Source organism: Dipteris shenzhenensis, chromosome 28, assembly GCF_047967505.1.
Source record: "Dipteris shenzhenensis isolate YYH24624 ecotype China chromosome 28, Dip_SZ_1.0, whole genome shotgun sequence".
Classification (NCBI taxonomy): Eukaryota; Viridiplantae; Streptophyta; class Polypodiopsida; order Gleicheniales; family Dipteridaceae; genus Dipteris; species Dipteris shenzhenensis.
Genome location: NC_141623.1, coordinates 36,570,339 through 36,591,173, shown reverse-complemented (window position 1 = coordinate 36,591,173; position 20,835 = coordinate 36,570,339). Strand labels below are relative to the sequence as shown.

Here is a 20,835-nt window from a genome sequence, read left to right as displayed (position 1 = left end):
ATTACCTAGTCAAGAAGTTAGCCCCGGGAACTCGACCCAAAGTGGTCTTTTCTTATGAAGGAACTCACCCACACCAAACGCACGGCTCCATGGCATTGACAAAACCATGGCACTTCATACACAAAAATTTTTGACACCATATCATTCCTAACAGCTTCAAAAACACACCACAGCAAAAAAAGACCCTTCCTCATAAACCTAACTGTGCAGCAGGCGGTTGGCAGATCACACTCTGAAAGTAAAAAAGTCATGAGCTCACCAAATGATGGAACCCTTCCCATAAAAAAGAGGTACACCCCCCCCTCACCAACCTTTCTTGCTCAAGCTTAACCATTTCCAAAGAGACCTCGCACACCACAGAGTGCCCTTACCCTCATCTAGTTGTCCCTTCCTCTCAGACTCTCTGTGGTGCCAAGCCAACTCCTGACTCAAAATCTCCTAAGTCTCTTGCTCCAATAACGGAGCAAAGCCACTCTAAATTTTCCATGACACCACCTCCATAAATGAAATAGTTTCCTCATAAGCTCCATTACACTTCTCTTCACGCAACACTAGCTTGTCAGATGTCTTCTCAGCACATGTTTCCTCCTTACCGTTCTCTGACATCTGGCTCAACACCTCAATAACTTGACTAACACTCAGTAGAATATTCTTGGAACCCTCACCCCTCAAACACTCACATCGATGACACCTAACACCTTTCCCTTCTACTCCATTGCACACAAAACCCAAGGCAATGGACATGCACTCTTCGACAAGCTCCAGTCAAGAAATTGGAATGTTGCCCCTTACAGATAATTCTTGGAACCAAGGGGTCTTTGTTGGCCTCTCTCTCTCTCTCACACACACAAATCAAGTTATTTGGCTCATAAAATAATAATAGGGATTATGAGGGGATTATTAGGTTCTATCCAAATGGATAACAAATGAATTGTTGTTAAAGAGAAAAACAACTATGGGCTTGCGTTTAAGTCCATATGTCTTCAAAATTTAAGTTCTAACTTTTTTAGTGGGGGGGGTGGTAGTCTTGGAACACATAGTTAGATTCTTGCAAAAACACAAACTTGGCACCCTATAAATGAAACATTGCCATAGAAATTGAGAATCATAGAAATAGTAAAGGCAATAAATGTTTGGAACTAAGGCCTTCGTAATTATAGGTTTTGGCAATACAGATCTTGGAGCTCCTGAATCTAGATTTCAGAACCCTTGAGACCCAATTTTAGAATCATTGCATCCAAATCTTGGAACTCTTAAGTCTTGAACCCAGAACCCTCGAATTCTATTCTTAAAACTGTTGAACCCAAATCTTGAAAAGATTGTCATAACACCTCATAGAATCATTTTACAAGGATTTTGTATGTTTCTAGTATATGATTATATAAGTGTGCATTTGAGGTACTAGCAAGATGTTTTGATGACACTTTTAAATACAATAGGATGAAAATAAAGGAATATTTTATGCTTTATAATAAAAATATTTATTCCTTACAAGTGAAGGATAACTTCAGTGCAAGGTTTCCTACCCAATCAACATTTTTGCAATGTAAGGTATAAGGATAGTTTGTTTTGCAAGAGCAAGTATACGAATTGAATATATGGAACCATTGCATGCACCTTCTCTTTAGCATGTCAAGCTTTATTGTCAATGCTCCTAGCTAGACCATCAATGGTAGGGAAGAACAAACAGTTCAACTTTATAGTGTATATTTTTGGGTCAAATTTCCAATTAGTCTTTACCTAATGCAACTGCTCCCCAACATATTTGATGGGTAGGCATAATAGATCAAGTTGAATGTCAAAATTTTTTCAAATCCTTCTCTAAATGTGATGAAACCGGCTTGTGAATCCAATTGTCTAGGAAAATTAGTCAACTTGTAGGTCAATTCTCACAAAAATATTGACCAGTTAACATGGGAGTTAGTTGAAACGACTGAGTTTAAAACTAGTTGAGCTAAGAGTTTAGTCCTTTCTAGGATAGTGACTCTGTAAGACCTTTCTAGGACAACTGACTCATTGACTTGTGGGTCCTTTGTCTCAAGGCTATAAACTAGGCATAAGCCGTTTTCATCTTTGGCTATACTTTGGCAAACCATAAGTTCTCTCTCTCTCTCTCTCTCTGTCTCTCTGTCTCTCTGTCTCTCTGTCTCTCTCTGTCGCTCTGTCTCTTTGTCTCTCTCTCTCTCTTTGTCTCTCTCTCTCTCTCACACACACACACATACATGCACGTGCACACATGCACATAGTGCTTTGGAATATAACTAAATTAAGTGTTGATCTCATAGATAATATAGGCTATAGGAAATGACCTAAATTTTATTTTAAAATCTAATCTGCTAGTTAATAATTGCAACTCATTTGTATGTGAAAGGCTAATAAATCGTGTTAGAAATGTAATATGCTAGATAATAATTGCAACTCATTTGTATATGAAAGGCTAATAAATCGTGTTAGAATCTAATATTCTAGATAATAATTGCAACTCATTTGTATATGGAAGGGTAATAAATCGAGGGGTTGAAGGTGGAAGGGCATTCCATTAGGTCAATTGTCTTTTTCCATGGTAATACAATGAATCACATGTAGTTACTTATAGTGAATACAATGAGTCATAGGATCCTCTCACTCAACTAACTAGTACTACAAGAAATTGATCCTTTTTCAATGCTTTTTTTAACAAAATTTACATTTAAAAAAATTTCTACCTTTGGGAAACATGGATATTAGTGTCAAAAGGGAAACGCCAAAATCTACATTGTTATTAGCATCAGTAATCAACACTACTTTATGGCAAAAATAATAGCATTAATTGAGACACTTTTTTTTGGGTAAAAATTTTCCCTGTAAACATATTGACGGAAATGTCTTTTTTTGCAATTCTTAAATTAGGACTTGGCATTGCGCTAATCTACACATTATTTATTTCTATGTCACATTGTTTGGCCATTTTTTGTCTGTATTACATTGCTTGTATTACATTGTTCATACAAAATGGTGTTTATCTATAGAAAAGTATCCCTAACTCCTAGCTCAATACTCATCATCATCGTTCAACTCCTCGTTATTTCCACCCCCTTCCCATAGCCATGGCCTTTCTCATTATCATCGTCTCCCCCTCCAGTTGCCCTTCCAATTGCACCCTTAGCACATCGGGCCTCGACCAAGGCTTCATCCATATCTCAGTGCTGTCAAGCACACACATCAGATGTTATTACATCTTCTACTTGTTCAATTTGAGCATTTCATGAAAAAAAGATATGTCTAGTTTGAAGAACTTACATCGAAAAGAGGATCAAGTCCCCATTAATTTGAAGCATATTGAAGAGTGTCGTAGTCCCATTTTGGAATGGTAGGTATATTCTTCATCAATACAAGTCCTTTCCATTTAGATAAACTACGATTTACAAGAATACATGTTAGTTCAAATGGTTTAGATGTTAAAAGAAGACAAACATGCAAAAAGAAGACAAATAATAGTGAACTTACAAAATATGCAAGGAAGATATACCTCCTTTAACCATCCTAGCAGCCATCGCCCCCCATTGTTGGTCAAACTTCTTCTCCTTCATGGATTTCTTTTGTTCATATTGGTGAGCCCAACTTGGCTTGCCTTCTCCAAGTCTCAAGGCATAATGAGTTTGATCTTTTCTTCATTTAAGGACTTGAGACATTTTACCCAACCTCCATTAAGAGTTAAGCTCATTCTCATTTGGCACCGAGAATTCTAACTACAACGAGTTTATAACCCATTCTTTTTTCTTATCATGCTAGTGCCAAAAGTCCTCCATGACTCTCCTAGATGTGGAGCTATAGAGCTAGTGGACTTGGTAGATGACCCTTTTACCTCGTGTATCCATGATGATATGATTTTGGTCATCAACCAAGTAGGGTAGAGTTGTGGAAGCCTTTCACACTAGTACTTCTACCTCTAATGGAAGAGAATCGATGACACAACCTCTCCCTCTCCCTAGCTTCTGAAATCCCTTGAGAGATAAACATGGAGGCAGGTGGTCTAACTTCGCTCCCTCTGCCTGCTTTGCGAATTCTCGGAGGATAATGCCATGAGCACCTTTTCCTCGCAAGTACTAGAGGTGGTGGAAGGGCCCTTTTTTCTTCCTCTTGAACCATCCCCGCTTGACATCTTGCATTCCAAAGGTACATTGCCCAAATAAAGCATAAAAAGAAAAGCATATACCCCAAACATGAAGATGACAATGCAAAAGAGAAGGACATATGAAGGGAGAAGAGGAGGTCTCCTCTTCTACAAAGAGGTAGATGAAAGAAACTAAATTTAAATTGGCATCTCTATAGTCTCATTAATGTGAAAATATTTTAGCTATTGTTTGAAATCTCTATCAAACTAAATAGAGATTATAATGTTTGTATAAAATAGATAGACATCAAACTACTGACTAGCATTGCTATCAGAATCACTAAGACTCCATTGTCATCACTTGAAGGTCACTCTCGATACTCTCTTCTATGCCTTCTCAAATCCAATTGTACTCTTCTTGGATAACGTGTCTTCAATCCATGAAGTCATTAACATTGATCATGATACCCTCTATGTAGGTTGACTAGGTTGTATCTTGATCTCTTACTCTCTGCATAAGTTCTTGTAGTCTTTGAAGCTATCTTTTGCCCATTGCCAAGCATTTCTCTCAAGCTTATTCCATGTGGGGTCTAGGTATGTCCTCCCATATGGCCACGTTGTAATCTATCCAAAGTTGAGCACATTAATTTACATAAATTCATGTTGAGCTAAGTGCACTTGATACTTAGCTTAATAAATTGACCTAAAATAAAGCCAAACTAAATAAATTGGGAAAGGGGAGTTTCTCTAACCCAACCTAACCTACCTTATGTAACTTAACCAAACCCCAACCTACCTTATGTAGCCTAATCCAAACCAATGTGCCTTAACCCTAGCTAATGTAGATGTATATGCTACCTGTACAAACCCTTCATCTTGACGAGCTTAGCTGAAGGCCGAGGCCGCTATCCTCAATGGCCACTCCTTAAGGAGGTGAGGCTTGACAAAGCTAGCTAAACAAAGATATGTGCCAAGTAGCGTTCTTATCCTCTTGTTCATATCAACTCTGCCTGATCTTTTTGCAATTGACTTATCTTAGAGTTCTCTGCAAAACTTTTATTTGTTTGGGATGAAAAGGCCATGCCAACATACGCTTGCTCAAGCTGAGCCCAAGTCCTAAAATTACAAGAGCCCTATCTACGAAAACTAAAACTTTTTGTGTCTTCCTCATATTTGGTAGACTAGGGAGTGCAAATGGCAAGAATGAGGAGTATTTTTCTGGTAATCTAGAACTCACAAGGAAGAAAAGATTTGGATTGACGAATTGTTCTCTTTGGAAAAGCACACGAAAGAATCATCTTTGCCCCCACTCTTCCAAAAGCCAACCCTTCCAACTTTGGCAAGGTTTATCAACAACAAAGTTGAACACATTCCCACTGGTTGCATGTCGGATTCCCTTGTTTATTATAAGTGAGAACCTACGACCGCTCCTTTGCCACCCCCTATGATGCTTTCCCACCTTTGCATGCTTGTTGGAGCTTTTTGCGCAGCTTCCAAATTCTCCACCAAATTAACCACTCAAATCAAGGGATTGTCTGCTAAAAGGGTAGGCAAAAGGGAGAGTTGACAAGGAGGCCTGGATGAGGGAGATAGGGAGGCGAGGGTAGACTGAGCAATGGGAGTGGTTGGGTAGGGGAGGGCAAGGAAGAGCGGGAGAGTCGAGAATGGGGAGGGCAGGAGAAAGGGGGGCGCTTGGGGAGAGCGAGTGACCAAGGAGGGCTGGTGAGGGAGGGAGCTAGGGAGGTGAGGGCAAACTGAGCAATGGGAGTGGCAGGGTGGGGGGGCAAGGAAGAGAGGGAGAGGGGAGAAGGAGGAGGGCAGGAGAAGGGGAGAGGGGAGAGAGCAAATGACAGGGGAGGATTGGTGAGGGAGGGAGAGGTGGAGGCGAAGCGCAGGCGAGCTCAGGTTTTAATATTTTTTGACGAACATAGCTTCATCGCATAATTTTATAGGGAGAGTATACTAACTTATGTTAATTCCTTCATGGGGGCAAGAGACTAAGGGGCACATTTTTGTGGATAATAATTCATGTATGAATGCCCTAGCTTCACTTGATACATGAAGTTTATTGGCCAAGTGTTAATAGAAATTTTCTTTGCATAAATCATGTGAATAGGTGCCCACGATCTTGCAAAATAGGAATTAGGAATCAGTAAGCGAGGGGAGTGAGTTCAATTAACGTAATGTAAATGGTTGATTAAGGGCCAAATTTCAATTAAGGTAACCATTATAGGTGATTTAAAGGGAGACCATGTGTTGCGAAACTAGAAGGAGATGAAATGAAAAAATCTGTTGCCCAGGCCCTGCGTTCTAGATCTTTCTCCACCGCCTCGTGCAAGCATAAAGCATGGAGAGCAATACCTAGGGGTGCAGTGTGAGGGAACGAGGGAGAGGGGAGGCACGCAGAGGGGAGGGAGAGGTGAGGAAAGAGGGGGAGCTGAGGAAGACGAGAGGAGAAGGGAGGCAGGTAGAGAGGAGGGAGAGACAAGGTGAGGACTGGTGGAGGAGGAGGAAGGGCAGATGCTAGAGATGCAGAAGAGGCGATAGATAGAGAAGAGGGTAGGCAGCAAAAGAGATGGAGAAGAGGGCAGGCGAGAGATGGAGAAGAGGGTGGAAGGGAGGCATTAACTAAAGATATGCCTTAGTTTAAGTAGAGAATGAGTGCGCATGCAGAAGAAATGTGAAATGAGGGAGCGAGAGAGGTAGAGCCACAGAGCAGGAGAGGAAGTGAGAGAGGCGCATGAATTTTCTTGAGAAATTTAGGAATGCATTGGAATTGATATGGGTTGAGAATCGTAAGTAGACTAGTAGCTGTGAATTTTTGAATAGGAGAGAGCGAATAGATGGCCTCTATGATGATGTTGAGAACATCATTGGGGCAAATAGGAAGGATACTTGCTACTATCAACGTAGGCGAGAGGCACTACGCCTCTTGTAGTTGGGAATGTGTGTCATGTGGGGGAAAAAGGTCCTCCCCCTTGATGCGTGTGAATGAGGTTGAGTGTGAAAAAGTTTTTGGGGTAGTCAGATAGTACTTTAGGTCTTTACTCTCACCATGCCCAAACTTATCTTCTTCCTGATCATCTCTTTTGCTTGCAGGCATTCCTGCTCCTCTTCCTTTTCTCTGTCTCGTCTTCTTCTCATCCTTGATGCTTGTGAATAAGATCTAGTGTGAATGAAGAAAGGTGAGCTATAAGCTAGGCAGTTTGGATTGTCTTGTCAAATCACTTTTGGCTCAAAAAAGAAAAATTCATATTTAAAGGGAAAGGAGCGTTTGATTGTTGCCCCGTTTAAACTCGTCTTCGGGTGTTCGCCCACCTGAGCAACTGCCTGCATTCAATTCTCCTTGGGGAAGGATACTTAATGCATGTCAGCGTAAGCAATGGCCTCAGTGTGGGGAAAAATGAAAAAGTCACCTCCACCTTGTAAATGAGGTTGAGTGTGAATGAGTGGACGTTCACCCACCTGAGCAACTGCTTGCATTTGATTCTCATTGGGTAAGGATACCTACTGCCTGTCCGCATTAGCAACGGCCCCACTGTGGGTGGGGGAAAAAGAAAAAACCACGTCCTCCCTATGAATGAGGTTGAGTGTGAATGAGTGGACGTTTGCACAACTGACCAACTGCTTGCATTCGATTCTCCTCGGGGAAGGAGAGCTACTACTTGTTGGTGTACACAGTGGCCTTAGTGTGGGGAAAAAAGAAAAAACACATCCTCCCTATGAACGACTTTGAGTGTGAATGAGGGGGCATTCGCCCACCTGAGCAACTTCCTGCGTTTGAATCTCCTCAAAGAAGCATACCTACCATACTAGGCTGAGACACGTGGAGATGCCATGTTAGGATCAAGAGGCATGGGTAGCATGAGGATGTGCTTAGCTACACTAAGCAATGACCTCTAATGTCGACTATGTAAGAAAGCTAGGGAAAGATAAAAGGCATAGTAACAAGGACATAAGCAATTCTTCTCTAGCTTGAACTTGCAGTCTCGTTTTTCCAACGATTCTTCTATGTATGCCCCATCCACAAATCATTTAGTACATGCTACATTTTGGTGGAGATGCCCAAAGTCATTGGCTTGGTATCTGCAAGCCTTTGCCGATGGGACCCTGACCGTTACCACAGCCAATGTGATTCATGAGGTTCCCACGACTGATCCTTGTCCTGTCTGTGAAGCTTTATGGTGTCGTTCTCTCGAGCGAGTCTACGAACTATGATGCCATGTAGAAAAAATGCTTAAGGATGGTATTATCCTTTAAGCTCGAAGCTCGTGGGCTTGTGAACCACACAACTAGTGCATAAGCCTGATGGCTCCTCTTTTGTGTCGATTTTCGACCTCTCAATCCAGTCACTATTTGGGATCAATATCCTCTGCCGCAAATTGACGACATCAGGAATTCTTTGTCCCACTCCCGATACTTCACCTTGCTAGACCTCAAATCTAGTTACTGGCAAATCTAGTTACTGGCAAATTTGAATACAGCAGGAAGATAAGTGTAAAACTACTTTTTGCACACCTTTCGATCTTTATGAATTTAATGTAATGGCCTTTGGGATGTCGAATGCGACTGGATCTTTTCGAAGGTTGATGAACTTTGTATTACACGATTCGATTGTAAAGGGCACTACTATATTCTACCTAGATGATGTTTTGATCCACACAGCTACTATGGAAGATCATTTGCTTGTTTTACATGAGGTTTCCTAGTTATTCAGGCATTATAATCTTCAGCTTAATAAGGCTTCATGCCATTTTGCTCAAACCCAGCTTAAATATCTTGGGTTTATTGTCACTCATAAAGGTATCCAACTGATTCGGAAAAGGTTCGCACACTTAATCATTATCTGGTCCCTCAAACACCTAAGCAGCTCAACCGTTTCCTTGGAATGTCCGGTTACCGTTCCCACTTTATTCCTCGGTTGAGCAGCTCTCACCACTCCCTTCTGTAAGCTCCTCCAATTTTAGTGGTTGCTTGAGCATTAGACATCGTTCGACACAATTCGTGCCTTATTGCAAGATACCCTATTGCAACATTCGGAGTTTTCTAAACCATTTCTCATATGCAGGGATGCATCAAATCGAGGGCTTGGTGATGTTCTCATGCAACAAAACTCTCCTCACGAATGGTGTCCCATTAGCTATGCTAGTAAAGCACTTACGAATACACAGACTCATTATTTAGCTACGAAATTGGAGTACCTCGTTGTGCAAAAAATTCATTCCTATGTTTGCGGTTCCTGTTTTTATCTGCAGACCAATCATGTCGCTCTGGTTAGCCTTCTCACCAAGAAGCAAGTCACGGTTTGCCTGGCTCTTTGGATTTGGGATTACGGTTTCCTGGTGACTTATCGGCTTGGGAACTCTAATCACATCACTAATGCCCTTTCTCACATCTACTAATAGTGAGTTAAGCACAGCCCTTCTACCATGGTTGCTCCCGTGGCACACTGCACTCCTCTTCCCGTCCCCCCCTCCCATGATACCTCGTTACCTTCCTTGGCCAACTTTTGACATCTGCAAATTGAAGATCCCACCAGTGCCGCTCTTATTCGACAAAGTTAAGGCAAGTCGCCCACCATTACATTATGCACTATTCAACGATTTGCTTTACTATCATTAGCCCTCTTTCTTGCTTCGATTGTATGTCCCTTCGGCTGTCCAAAACCTCAGCCTGAAATCTTTTCATGATGATCTCTTTGGAGGTCATCTGGGGTTCGCAAAGGTTCCTCACAAGCTTAGCTCTAAATTTTTCAAGCCCAAATTCAGTTCCTCTGTTCATCGCTATCTTCAGTATTGTCCCATTTGCCAACTTCATAAGTTGCCTCCTCACAAGCCTGGTGGTGATCTTCAAACCATTACGGTTCATAATCTTTTGAGCTTATTGCCTATGATATTGCAAGGCCTTTCTCAACCTCTCATGCATGCATTTCCTATGCTCACAATTTGTGTGACTTGCTGGGCCATTGTCAAACCTTGCCCCTATTCCTAGTGGATCTTGCAACATGGATGCCCTCGTTATATCCTTTCGGATCAAGGCTTTGATTTCTAATCCGAAGTTTTACTTATTGTCACCAATCGCTTAAATATCAAACTACGGTTCACTAGTTCTCTCCACCCTGATTGCAATGGATTAACTAAATGCTTAAATTGTACCTTTAAAATGATGTTAGCCACGTACGTAGACCTCAACCATCAGAATTGGGATGTCTACCTCCCATACGTGCTTGCGGCTTATAATACAGCTTTGCAAGAATCTACTTTGTTTTCTTGCTAAAGCATGCCTCATTCCCATCTCCTGCTTTCATTACTTACAAGAGGCTTTACACTTCCTTTGGCAAAATGCTGCCTCTCCAGAAGGCTCAAAATCATTAGTGTGAGTAGTACACCTGCCACCACATTTTCACTCAATATCAAATTGGTGACCTTATAATGCTCTATTGCCCTACTCGGAAGAAAGGGTTACTTGGGCCCTTATAAGATTACTGCTCCCCTGGGCCACACAACCTTTGCCCTTTCTCGTTGTGCTCCAACTTGCAAGACTAAGACCATTGCGTATATTGCCCGTCTCAAGCTGTTTAATGCTTGTGCTGTTTAATGCACACACGTGGAGATGCCATGTTTAGGACCAAGAGGAATGGGTAGCACGAAGATGTGTTTAGTTGTGCTAAGCAATGACCTCTAAGGTCGACTATGGTAAGAAAGCTAGGAAAATATAAAAGGTAAGGTAGTTCTTCTCTGGCCTGAGCTCACTACCCATTCTTCTCTTGATTCTTCTTCAAGTGTCGTTGCTGCATTCACACGCCGTGTAGTGCACGCTACGCTACTACCTGTGAGCGTAAGCAACAGCTCTTAGTGTGGGGAACCCCTTGTGCCGAGCGAGGTTGAGTGTGAATGAGTTTTTTATGAGGAAGTTACCCCAAAACCTATTTTCTGGAAAAGAGGAGAGAGATACTCGAGCAACTTGCCCGAGGACAAAGAGGCCTGAGCAGCTGCCTGCGTTCAATTCTCTGTGGGGGAAAGATACGTGCGGTTGGTCGGCACAGGTGTTCGATTCTCTCTCAGGGGGAAAGATACGTGCGGTTGGTCGGCACAGACGTTCGATTCTCTCTCTCTCTCTCTCTCTCTCGGGGAAAGATACGTGCGGTCGGTCGGAGCACGCTGAGAAGCTTGAGTGTGAATGAGTTTTTGGAGTACTTAAAGTGTGTGCTCCCGCCGTAGCCAAAATAACCTATCTTCTTCCTCATCTCATCTCTTTTGCTTGCAAAGCACCTCTGTGTTCTCTCCTCTTGTTCTGTTCCTTCTCTTTCGCCAAAGCCAAAGGCTTCTTCTTCGCCATAGCCAAAAGCTTCACCTTCGCCGTAGCCCCCCCTCTCCCCTGCCCTGCACACACCTTGCTCCATCTCCTAGGGTTTTCTACCTCCATCCCTCCCTCCTCCTCTCTCCCAATTTCTCCCCCCCCCCGCTTGTATGCCCAGTCTTGCAGTCGCCCACCTTCTTCTCCATGGAGGGCTCCCTTTCCCCTGACCTTTTCGCCAACGATGGATCTTTCCTCGAGCGCTTCAAGCAGCTTCAGGAGCAGGGATTTGATAGCTCTCGCCCAGATTCCGCTCCTGTCGCCGCTTCTCCTTCTGAGGGTTCCAAGGGCATCCCCCCTGTGAAGAAGGCCGCGCTTGTTCCGTCGGGGTTTAAACCTAGCCCTCAGAAGCCTGCGGTTGCGCCCAATGGCAAGCTAGCGTTCAGCTTGAAGCAGAAGTCGAAACTCCCGGCAAATCCCTTGAAGTTAAGCGAGGAAGACGACGAAGACGATGATGATGGACAGGATCGGGGATCGAAGAGCAAAAAACGCGACGGCTTGCCTCCTGAGCCCAAAGTGACAAGTATCATATACCATGCCTTGCCATCTACCTTGTCCATCATCTATCCCGAGTGAAAAAAGAACAATGTTTTCTTTTTCTTTTTATTGGTCGTTGCATGGGTGCGGAAACGAATGATGTCCATTTTTAGTTGTATGAAATATCATAACCGCAGAAATCAATTCGAATCAGAGGAGTTATGCATCTGTCTGTATCTCCAAATAAAGCTTTGGCTGTAAAGAGTTCACCGAGAAATTTAAGAAAAGATTTGCAGGTTAGCGTTATCAAACGATTTATAGTATGAGACATACCAAACCTCGTGTAAGGTTCATTCCCAGGTAAGAGAAAAAAGACAGAAACGAATCTCAAAGCCAAGTATGACGTGGGGGATCCACAAAAGAAGCCTTGTACGCTAGTAAATCACAGATAATATTGTGCCCTGTGCGAGTATGTGCAAAATAATGCTTGAACCATACGAAGAGAATTATCTAGAATATTACAGCTTATTGTCTAGGCCCAAGAGACTTCGAGTTTCTTCAGAAACCCAGTATAGCTGGGCACTGATGACTACATAAGTGTTGCTTTGCTTGCTAAGTATGTCTTCATTTTGTTTTTCATCAAAGTTTGTTTACCTCTATTTTTTTCTTCTCTTTAGTTTTCTCTTTTATTTTCTGTGTAGATTTTTGGTCTGTAGAACAACAAAAAATCTAAATTTGTATGATTGGACATATTCTAGTCTTACAGAGGTATATATATTGTCTAGGTCCACTTAGTTCTACTATGTGCAGAGGTATATATATTGTCTAGGTCTGCTTATGCTTGGGCACTGATGACTACATAAGTGTTGCTTTGCTTGCTAAGTATGTCTTTATTTTGTTTTTCATTAAAGTTTGTTTACCTCTATTTTTTTCTTCTCTTTCGTTTTCTCTTTTATTTCGGTGTAGATTTTTGGTCTGTAGAACAACAAAACATCTAAATTTGTATGATTGGACATATTCTAGTCTTACAGAGGTATATATATTGTCTAGGTCCACTTAGTTCTACTATGTGCAGAGGTATATATATTGTCTAGGTCCACTTAGTTCTACTATGTGCGTCTTGCTGTCGAACACATGCCCGTCTCTATGGCTTGTGCCATATTCTTTACCTCGCAAAATTTTGGGGTCCTTGTACATTACATTTTTTTGCATTTAGATCGGCTTGTGCCATATCCTTGTGCTCCTTCTTGCAGCTCCATCCAGCAAGGGTACAACAAATTTTCTCAAAGTTATCTACATTAGTCCTCAAATGTAAGCTAATTCAGGATATATAAGGTTAATCATGAATAGAAGGTTGAATAACAGTGTTTGGAGCCATGGATCAAATGGCCATATACACACCCAAGCTGAGAGGGAGATGCAATATGGACAAAGCTAGACAAGTCATATACACTGACCAGAAGGTCGGTGGTATCTTATTCAATTAAACCAGAAAGAGAGAGAGAGGGGGAGGGAGGGAGGGAGGGGTAATTGTTTGCTACTTTGCATTTTGCTAGTGAGCGGAGAAATTCAATGGCCTGGCATGAAAACTCTTACTAACGTTTCTCATCTTCCAGCCACATATGTTGTTGGCTCTTTCACAACTGCTACTGACGTTCCTATCCTGTCTTGTTGTAGAACTTGAGAAATCCCTTTGTTAATATGTATACTTTCTTTGTTTCACATTGAGGTTTTCCAGAACCCATCGATTTTTGGATTAAACCAGAAAGAGAGAGGGGGAGGGAGGTTTGCATTTTGCTAGTGAGCGGAGAAATTCAATGGCCTGGCATGAAAACTTACTAACGTTTCTCAGCTCCCAGCCACATATGTTGTTGGCTCTTTCACAACTGCTACTGACGTTCCTATCCTGTCTTGTTGTAGAACCTGAGAAATCCCTTTGTAAACATGTATACTTTCTTTGTTTCACATTGCATTACCCTTGCGTTTTCACATTCGTCTTTTGTCAGTATGTGTTCCAATGCCATATTCTTGTACAGAGTCAGTCCTATACTCAGCTTGATACTATACATACATACTTACATGCAGAGAGAGAGAGAGAGAGAGAGAGAGAGAGAGAGAGAGAGCTAGCTGTGTCTTCTCTCATTTGTGTGGTATTAATTGGATCTGGAAGTGATATGCAGTACCCCCTCCACCACCTAATGATCCAGAGGTCCAGAAGGTAGCAGACAAACTTGCAAGTTTTGTTGTTAGACATGGCAGGCAGTTTGAGGATGTTACACGGCAAAAGAACCCAGGCAACACACCATTTCGGTATGTTTTATAGCTTATCAATTGAGCCATATGTGCCTGGCTGACAATATGAAATGTTTTTTGCCATGTACATCATTTGAGAAAAGGTCACAGAACTACTATGTCGACATAAGCTAAATGAAACCTTATTGTAAGGCATTGTCAGATGTTGGTTCTTATCAAAGAGTTTTAATGGAACAGCTTCCTCTTTGATGTCAACTGTGCGGATTACAAGTATTACAACTACCAGGTTTTGAAGGAGGAGAAAGCCCTTGCAGAAGCAAATGCGAATCAAAGTAATCCAGCTGCTGGTAAGGTTTTAGCACTATCTCTTCAATAGTTTTGAGTAGGCTTTTTGTTGTTGGATCTCTGGTCCCTGACAGGTTAGCTTTCTGTAGTCATTTGGGCCTGTTTCAATTGTCTGATAATGGATTACTCATTTCGGTAGGGTAATTTATAATTACGGATTAGTGTGAAGCCGTTAGTCTCCTAAATGTGCTGGAAGCATGAGAAAGCTGACTGAGCGTTTGCAATTCTGATTTAAATTGACAAAGCTAGTTAAGCATCCTCATTCAAAACTAGATAAAATTTTAGAAGTTTAGCACTATCTCTTCAATAGTTTTGAGTAGGCTTTTTGTTGTTGGATCTCTGGTCCCTGGCAGGTTAGCTTTCTGTAGTCATTTGGGCTTGTTTCAATTGTCTGATAATGGATTACTCATTTCGGTAGGGTAATTTATAATTACGGATTAGTGTGAAGCCGTTAGTCTCCTAAATGTGCTGGAAGCATGAGAAAGATGACTGAGCGTTTGCAATTCTGATTTGAATTGACAAAGCTAGTTAAGCATCCTCATTCAGAACTAGATAAAATTTTAGAAGTTTATTGTCGAAGCGTTGGAACTAGAGCGTGAGTTTGTAAGGAAGTCCTTTTCTGTGTACAGTTGGTGTGTAATTTTAGGCAAATAATGTTTTCGGATCCTGTTTCCCAGAAGGCTTTGATGTTGCAGACTCGTTTATAATCCTGCTTTAAGATTGTACGTACTGCATGTTCTTATGTTTCCTTGTTTTGGAACATGAACAGAACAGTTTGGCGATGGTAATATCACATTCATGTCATAAGTTTTTTGGTTGTGGTTTAACCTATATCCATGATATAATCAGATGTTTCCCAATATAATGAGAGATGCACTGTTTCATGTAGTAAATGCATGTCCTGATGGATTGTAAATGCATTTTCTTTATATCTCTGTTACCATGCACAATGTAGAATTTGCAGGCCTGATTACTAATGCTCATGTCGCACTGGTTTTGATTTGCCAAATAGCATGATGCAGCCAGTAATTACTGACCCGCCATGTTTCCTGTGTTAGTTGAAGCCTAGATTACATAGCAGCATGAGTACCAGGTGTTACTCAAGCTCTCTCTCTCAAGCTGCTGCTTAGAAATGTTTGTTTGGGAGAGACTAAAATAAACTCGTCTTCGCAGGCAGTTGTAGCTTGGATGAAGTGAATGTGTATCACTGGTTGATGAACCTTCCCCTTTGTGCTAGCCTTTGCCATAGCTGAGTTTGCCCTTAGCTTTGGAGTGCTGACAGAAACTTAGTACGAAGACCTTTGTATAAATTGATGCTCATGTATGTGTGGGTGTGTGAATCTGTGTATGTATGTAAGAGCATATGTTTATATTGTAGTGTACAACTGTTGGGTGATGATGGGGTTGGTAGGGAGGCCATAGTAGTTATTAAGATCGTTATAAAGTTACAATTTGAGACCCTGTGGATGATTGTTGCAATGTTAATTCTAGTAGAGGATGAATTTGGTGGATTCAATGAGATGTATCTGTCACCATGTGTGTTTTCTTTTGGTCTTGTTACCCAACGACGGTCATAGCTGCTCTGGTTTGCCAGCTCAGCAGATCTTACTCAATCTTAGTAGTGTAAGGCAGAGGCTTTTAGGAACAGTGACTGTTGAATGTTAGTGTGTCGTTCCCTAAAAGGTATTGGCCACGAGTGTTTTGACAGTCTTGTAACCTGGGTAATATGTATTGTGTTCATGGGAGATATAAGGATTTGGTAAGGGAAACATGATCTGTGCTTCTGCAAGATGTCCTATTTCAATTTTACTTGGATATTGATGCTTGTTCTGGGTGCTTAATTTTAGTTGATTTTAAGGATTTGTTAAGGAAAGCATGATGTGTAACATTGCTAATGTGTTGTTCGTAGGAGTTATAAGGATTTGCCAAGGAAAACATGATGTGTTGTGCTTCTGCACTTCGATTTCAAATGCCTTATTTTGATTTGACCTGTATATTGATGCTTGTTCTGGGTGCTTAATTTTAGTTGATTGTAGAAGTATAAACAGATTTGCTAAGGAGCAATATGAAAGCTTACTGAGATGCTGTAATGGTGTCTGGTGTTTACATCTGATTGACTGCATTGTGTGCCTTTTGTTTTTTGAAATCTCCATATATTGTTTGATGGTACAGGGGGAAGCAGTGCAGTAGGATCACGCTCTGTGAATCAACCTAAAACAGGGCCTCATCAAGGCACAAATTATCAAACTCCAGCATCAGCTCTCTATGCTGGCAGTGATGATCAACAATGGTCTCAACAACGTGTAGCTTCTAGAGAAGCGGCACAAGGTTAGTTTTCACTGCTTGTTAGTGTTGATGCTTGTACGTCTACAGTATTTAGGAAAGCCGCCAAATATTGTTACTCACAGAAGTCAGTCTTTTTACAACAGCTAGTGCAGATTCTCTAGCAATGATGGAGTTTTATATGAAAAAAGCGGCACAGGGAGATCTTCGCAAGCCTCCTAAACGGTCTAGAGATGAGATGCCTCCTCCTGCATCTCTTCAGGCACCATGTAACAAGCCATCCTCATTGTTACTAACCTTGATACTTTTCTCAATCTTAAAACCTAGTCATAATGTTTATTGTTACCTGATCTTGAAGTGTTACTTGCCTTTTTGATGCTCCCTTGGCATTTTCTCAATGCTTTTGTGCAACGCCTTCATCAGCAGCACCTGGAAAAAAAGGTCATCATATGGGGGATTACATACCACCCGAGGAACTGGAAAGGTTTCTTGCTAAATGCAATGATGCTGCTGCCCAGAAGGCAGCAAAGGAAGCAACAGAACGAGCAAAGATTCAGTCTGACAATGTAGGACACAGGCTCTTGTCAAAGATGGGATGGAAAGAAGGTGATTTGTTGTGTTTCTGTAGTTTTAAAGTTTAGCCTTGTTTATTATCGTAAAGTAGAAGTTTAGTAAGACATGTTGACATAATTCACAGGAGAGGGCCTTGGGAGTGGAAAGGATGGACGTGCAGATCCTGTGCAGGCTGGAGCTGTAAAACTGAACAACCTGGGCGTGGGAGCACAGCAACCTGGAGAAGTGTCTGCAGATGATGATATTTATGAGCAGTACAAGAAACGTATGATGCTTGGTTATCGGTTCAGACCAAACCCTCTTGTAAGTACTTTGCTCGTCTGTGTATGTTAATGTGTGGTGGGGTTGTTTTTGATCTGGTTTGGTTGTGCTTCAATCCCTTAGATCTCCGGATACCAGGGAGATGGAATTTACTGTTTTGTGTAGCCACATACATTCAAACTATCATCTCTGTTTTGGTGTCTCTGCTTTTTATTTATTCTCCATGTACTCTCTCTAACACATAGCTTTATGTATATATTTACCCACAGCCATTTGTAATTCAGAACGACTAGTAGTTAAATATTAAAGTGGCTAGGTCTAGGTGAGGATCTGTCTTTAAAGACGAAATTAGTTTCCAGACAGGGATATTGTCTTCTGAACTTGCAAAACTAAGAATTCTCTGATGGGTGGAGGGGGTTTTGTCTATTAATAATAAAGGTACATGCTTTGATTGTAATGTTAATCGGATCATGTTATTTCTCTCTTTTTTCTATTAAAATCCCTGATCCCCTGTTTGTAATACATTTAAAAATTGATTTTATATGTTTCTTCATCTTAGCCTATGTCTGGAGTCCATCTTCTAACCAGTTTGCATTTGTATCTGCAGAATAATCCGAGGAAAGCTTATTACTAGTAACAATGACAGGGTCCATTTGGAATGGCTTGTGCCAGATGTGATCTTATGATTTACAGTTTTCATTGCAATTGCAACACTGATTTTAATGTTGAAGCTCCTCTGTTCTATGAGAATATCATTGAAGTGCTTGCTGCTCTTGGCATGGTACTTCTCCATTTCATGGTTTCATCCATACCTTTGCTGTGCCTCCGCTTCTGCAGAATTTGTGGCTGCCCAACTGCAGTCACCTCATAAGGTTCTTGTACAAAGATATTGCCCCTGTATGTTCTCTGGGGACACAATGTATTCAAGATATCCCTCTTGCTTGTGTATTGTTCACTTGGATTGCATGACCAAGGCTTTTGTCTCACAGCATTGTTGTTTCTGGTGACACTTTCCTGAGGCTCAGGAGAAGATGTGGTTTTACTTTGATTCCCCTAGTTTTGGTGCTTGGTTATGTAGACATTGTTTGCATCAGTTTTGAGACTTATGAGATGTCATGATCAAATGGTGTTCCTCATCCGCTGAACAATTTTTATGGTACCTGCTGTAAGCAGTGCTGTCCTGGCAGATGAAGTGAACTATTACTTACATCTACTGACATCAAGAAACAGCCCACATTCTCACACATTCTCATAATTGCTGGGCATACTGCAATTTAGGAGCATGTTCACTGACTGCTTTTGTAGACATAAGCTTAGCTTAGGCACGGGTGATGAGGAGGAAACATAAGCTTTGTTTTGTAAGCTTAAGCATATGTTTCCATCTGTTGAAACATTACCTTGCTTCTGAGGAGCTGTCATTGAACTTGCCAACCCATGCACTCAATGTGTTGCAGTCACTCCAATTTCCCTCAGGCACTAAGTATGGGTGCACCTAAGGAGGTAACGGTCAAAAGTATTTGGGTGACACCCTGAACATATTTCAATCTCAGCCCGAGGCAATTGGCCAAACAAATCCATTCTCCATATCGCTTCCTCCTCGGCTCCTGCTTCCTCCTCGGCTCTTGATGCCCTTCTCTACTCCTGCTTCCTACCATCGCTGCCTGCTTTCTCCTCCCGCTTCCCGCTTCCTCCTCCCTCCTTCCCACTCCTTCGACCCCTCCTCCGCATCCTGCCTGCTTTCTCCTCCCGCTTCCTGCTTCCTCCTCCCTCCTTCCCACTCCTCCTTCGACCCCTCCTCTGCTCCCTGCTTCTCCCCACTCACCCTCCTCGGCTCCTTGCTTCCTCCGTCCCACTCCTCTCTTCCCCCTGCTCCCCTTCCTCGTATTGGGAGGGCTTCAGAGCCCTCTTCCATGTACTGTACTGCCCCTCTGCCCGCTTCCTCTTATAAGGCCGGCTTTGAAGTCTCGATTCGGTGGCTTCCAACGCAGCAATTAATGTTCTAAGTGTCCCTGAAACAGACATACATTGCTCAGTAAATGGACCTTGCATGCAAAGCTGCGCCCCCCCTCCCTTGAAAGAAACTAATTAATACCTTGTAGCATGCCCTTTGCTCCAGCCAGTTTGGGGACTTGGGAAAGCACATGATGGTGTCTCGAAGCACATGATGGTATCTCGAGGTTACTACTTGAGGGGATGGCGGACAGCCTTTTGAGCTGAAAGTGAATACTATTTGGCGGTACCGATGGAGCTGAAATTGATGTGTTTATTCACGAAGCAGCTCTCCTTTATATTCTTTTGTTTTAATCCAACGTCCTTTGTTTTGAATTGGCCTTTACTCTCTCTCTCTCTCTCTCTCTCACACACACACACACACACACACACACACACACACACACACACACACACATTGAGCATTTTGCGCATGGGCAAGAGATCCTGACCTTGACATTATAGCATAGTTGTTCAATCATGCTGTATGCCATGGCTTTCCACCTACCTAGAGTTCTACCATGATCACTTCTTGAGGGTCTCAGAGCACGGTCTTGCCATCAGACCTTGGTATCTTGAGGATGAGAGTTTCACATGCACTTAGGCTCACCCTTGGTTAGTTACGACATCAGCTGCGGAATGAGACAGAGCTGTAGGCATACCCAGAGAGTAGAGGATTTGCACACTAAGTCGGATAGGGGAGATTGAGGCGGAGGAGCATTTTCTATGTGTCCGCTCAGTCTACTATGAGATCCGAGGATGATATCACTACCTCTTTCAGAAGTGGCATGGATTTGATTCAGTCATGCGGCTGATACATTTTCATGATCAGGTTTGTGTTGGACTTTGCGTGCTTGAGATGCGTCTCATCAGGTTTGTGTTGGGCTTTGCGTGCTTGAGATGCGTCTCATCAGGTTTGTGTTGGGCTTTGCGTGCTTGATATGCGTTGACAGAGAGACCCATTGATGCGACAGGCCAGAGAGTAGAATGGATTGATGCCACAGGTTATTACTGACAGGTCGTAGACTTTTGTCATAGACTTCTATGCATTGGAGTCAGTTGCCAGTGTAGTCGAAGAGCTCGATGAGATGAGAGCATCATGGATCAACAGCAGGATTGTCCACCAGGATATGCGGTCAGACGAGTGACTCTCCACGTACGACACGTAGAGAGCCAAGAGTACGCACAATCGATGTTCGGCCTAT

The 20,835-nt window shown here is 42.2% G+C and overlaps 1 protein-coding gene across 2 annotated transcripts; it reads left to right on the top strand.

Moving 5' to 3' along the window:
* Positions 1 to 11,308: 11,308 nt before the first annotated feature.
* Positions 11,309 to 18,734, top strand: LOC147883516 (SWAP (Suppressor-of-White-APricot)/surp domain-containing protein / D111/G-patch domain-containing protein). 2 transcript variants are annotated; one of them, XM_087399396.1, is made up of 8 exons: positions 11,309 to 11,972; positions 14,107 to 14,236; positions 14,417 to 14,526; positions 16,697 to 16,852; positions 16,954 to 17,076; positions 17,234 to 17,413; positions 17,505 to 17,683; positions 18,249 to 18,734. In XM_087399396.1, exons 1-8 carry the CDS (start codon positions 11,597 to 11,599, stop codon positions 18,273 to 18,275), a joined length of 1,281 nt encoding a protein of 426 aa, XP_087255522.1. In that variant the 5' UTR covers positions 11,309 to 11,596; the 3' UTR covers positions 18,276 to 18,734. The 2 variants fall into 2 exon arrangements, with proteins under 2 accessions (XP_087255522.1, XP_087255521.1); XM_087399395.1 differs by having other exon boundaries at positions 17,231 to 17,413.
* The last annotated feature ends 2,101 nt before the right edge of the window (positions 18,735 to 20,835 follow it).

Excerpts from the sequence above, each read along its gene's own strand:
- LOC147883516 (XM_087399395.1), top strand. The coding sequence starts at position 11,597 with ATGGAGGGCTCCCTTTCCCCTGACCTTTTCGCCAACGATGGATCTTTC. Across the intron at positions 14,527-16,696 it reads TCAAAGTAATCCAGCTGCTG|GGGGAAGCAGTGCAGTAGGA; the intron begins GTAAGGTTTTAG and ends TTGATGGTACAG. Across the intron at positions 17,684-18,248 it reads GGTTCAGACCAAACCCTCTT|AATAATCCGAGGAAAGCTTA; the intron begins GTAAGTACTTTG and ends TTGTATCTGCAG.